The sequence below is a fragment of the Lodderomyces elongisporus genome, chromosome 1 (assembly GCF_030384665.1).
Source record: "Lodderomyces elongisporus chromosome 1, complete sequence".
NCBI lineage: Eukaryota > Fungi > Ascomycota > Pichiomycetes > Serinales > Debaryomycetaceae > Lodderomyces > Lodderomyces elongisporus.
In genome coordinates, this window is record NC_083673.1 from 1574658 (window position 1) to 1577755 (window position 3098).

Here is a 3098-nt window from a genome sequence, read left to right on the forward strand (position 1 = left end):
GGGGGGGCAAACAGTTGGGTATAGTCGATTGGGGTAACAATTTGAGGGGTAGCGTTCTGGGAAAGTGAGGAAGTGAGAAAAAGAGGGGGGTGGAGAAAAAGAGAGAATTAGTGGCTGATTCTATTGTTTTATTTGACAAGTTTATTTTTTTTTTTTTTTTATTTTTTATATTTTATTTTTTGCTCTTTCTTGTTAAAATCTCCACCCTTCTCCTCCTCCTTCCTCCTCCCCCCACAAAAAAGAATATCTCTAAAATATCTTTATTTGCGATTATACCCGGTATTTCATAACCGGCATTCCATATATGGGCTTGTGGAGAATTGAGGTACACTAATTTTTTTCTTAATTATAATTCTATATCATCAAACTTAAATGTTAAAGTGAAGTAATGTCAACAAATGGGGGGGTTCATGGTGTGAATATATAAACGCCAACATTCTCCCTTCAATCAACCATTTATTTCTAGCAAATTATGAAATTGCTATCAAAGACATTATTGCTTCTTAACCAACTCATCTGATTATTTACTTGCGTACTCTATCAAGATAAATTGACTATTTAATATACTTACTTGCTGCTACCAAATTACACATCTTAAATATGTCAACAATCACTTTAACAAAAGAATCTCATAAGAATCCCTCGAAATTCAGAATTAGCTACCAGGAATCTAAAGGTATCTTAGGCGAAGAGGAAACGTCAAGGCATAACATCAATGAACAATTGCCAACTCTTTATTCATCTTCCAAAGTTGCCATTATAGGTGCTGGTTTTGGTGGTATTGGTGCTGCAATCAAGACTCAAAAGGATTTAAAAGAGTCTGATTATGTGATTTTTGAGAGACACGACAACTTTGGTGGTACTTGGTACGCCAACACCTACCCCGGCTGTGCTTCCGACATTCCGGCTCTTTGGTACTCATACTCGTTTGCGTTGACCACAAACTGGAGCAGAGTTCAGCCACCGCAGTACGAGATGGAGGAATATATGTTGAGAATTGTTGACCAATTCAAATTGAGAGAAAAGGCAAAGTTTCAAATATATATCGACAAGTGCGTCTTTGACGAAGATTCTGGCTTGTGGACTTTGTATGCACACAATGTCAAGACTGGGCAAAAGTTGGAGCATAAAGCCAAGGTTCTTGTTGGATGTACCGGCGAGTTGGTTTATCCTAACCAATTGAATTCCAAAGGGTTGGAAAATTTCAAGGGAGTCTATATGCATTCGGCTCTCTGGGACCATTCGGTTGATTTCAGAGGCAAGAAAGTTGTTGTAGTTGGTAATGGTTGTTCTGCAAACCAAGTTGTTCCACCATTGTTGAATGATCCACAGTATAATGTTGGTTCCATTGTGCAAATTGCAAGATCAAAACATTATATCATGCCGCCAATCCCAAAAGTCTTGTTTTGGCTTTATGGTTTATTGTGTTCCAACTACTACGGTTTGCTTTTTGTTCGTTATTTTGCCATTTTCTTTGGCGAGATGAAGTTCCCATTGTTTAAGGGAGATGGGTTCGTCTCTAGGTTTCTCCGTCGTTCCAACACAGCAGCTTCAATTAATTATGTAAAGAGTAATGTCCCCAAAGAAATTCAGGACAAACTTATTCCGGACTACAAGATTGGATGCAAGAGATTGATTTTGGATTACAAGTATGTCCCGAGCTTGAATGATCCAAGAGTTGAAGTTACAAATGAAGGTATCAAGGAAGTAGTTGAAAATGGAGTTGTTCTTACTGATGGAAGGTTTGTTCCTGCTGACATTATTGTTGCTTGTACTGGGTACAAGGTGTCCAAGTCTTTTACATTACCAGTTTTCACCAAGAGCGGAGAGTCGTTGGCCAATGTATGGAAAGATGGAGTCAGTGCGTACCGTACCTTGTTGGTTAAAAAGATTCCAAATTTCTTCATTATTGGTGGTCCAAACTGCATTACTGGTCATTCATCTGTGGTTATGGCTATTGAAAATGGTATTGACTATTATTTAAAGGTTGCCAAACCGGTGCTTCAAGGTAAGAAAAAGTCGGTTGTTGTTAAACCTGAGGCATATGATAATTGGTTCACCACCATACAAAAAGAGATAAAAAAGAGTGTATTTGGTACAGCTTTCGGTGGTTGTGTTTCTTGGTATTCAAATGGTGCAGTGAACAGTACATCATACCCTTGGAGTCAGGTTTGGTACTGGTACGCTACTCATTTCCCCAACTACAAAGATTTGGTTTATGAGCCAGTTGAGGAAACCAAAAAGATGATTTAAGGTATTGGTAAGCTGCTGGTCGATTACTTGTGTACAAAGCAAGTAGCACGTGTTTCAATCTAGTTGATTTGCTTGTTTGCTTGTTTGTTTGTTTGTTTGTTTGTTTGCTTGCTTGTTTGCTTGTTCTTTTTGTTATTTATTTATTTATAGTGCTGGTGAATATGTGGTTATGGTTTCAATGTTATATTTTTGTGTTCCACTTGAAACACTTGTAATTTGTAGTTCTCTTTGGTATGTTTTTTCATCAACCTTTTTAGAAATGGAGTAGAGAGAAGGGGAAACAATTATTTACTATATATATATATACATATATATATATATAATAGATGTCGTGAACTATTGATAATCAAGATATAGTTTCAAGTCACGTGGCTGTAACACGCGTGTTTAAAGCGCACTTTGCCATGCCCATACTTTGTACAAGTATGTAAACCAGTCAAAGTGGAGAAATATTGGGGGGGGGGGGAAAGCAAAATCCTTATTATATGAGCTATAGTTAATAAATTCTTTGTGTTACTTGATTAGTGACCTACCATGTGGCCTATACAATTTGAATCCATTTACTAGTTATTGACTAGTAAACTTCTCATATCTCAACATGACCAACTGTGTAAAAGGTGTGAAAATATATGTATTGAGTATTTACCCATAATTGATGGGAGACAAAGGCGTGTGTGTGTGTAAGAGAGAGGGAATGAGCGAGAGAAACAGTTGGATTACGTAATTTATTTTTACTAGGCTCAATTTGTACCACAAGTTTTATTTTCCACCGCGATTTTTGATAAATATGGAATAAGTCAGGTATAGTTTTGTTCTCATCTATTTTTTTTTTTTAATTGCTCTGT

The 3098-nt window shown here is 36.9% G+C and overlaps 1 protein-coding gene across 1 annotated transcript; it reads left to right on the top strand. All coding sequences in view use genetic code 12, as the record gives it.

Moving 5' to 3' along the window:
- Window positions 1-600: 600 nt before the first annotated feature.
- On the top strand, window positions 601-2253 carry PVL30_000561 (uncharacterized protein; the record flags this gene model as incomplete). The annotated part of the gene is made up of 1 exon (XM_061119175.1): window positions 601-2253. One exon carries the CDS (start codon window positions 601-603, stop codon window positions 2251-2253), a length of 1653 nt encoding a protein of 550 aa, XP_060975158.1.
- Between the last annotated feature and the right edge of the window lie 845 nt (window positions 2254-3098).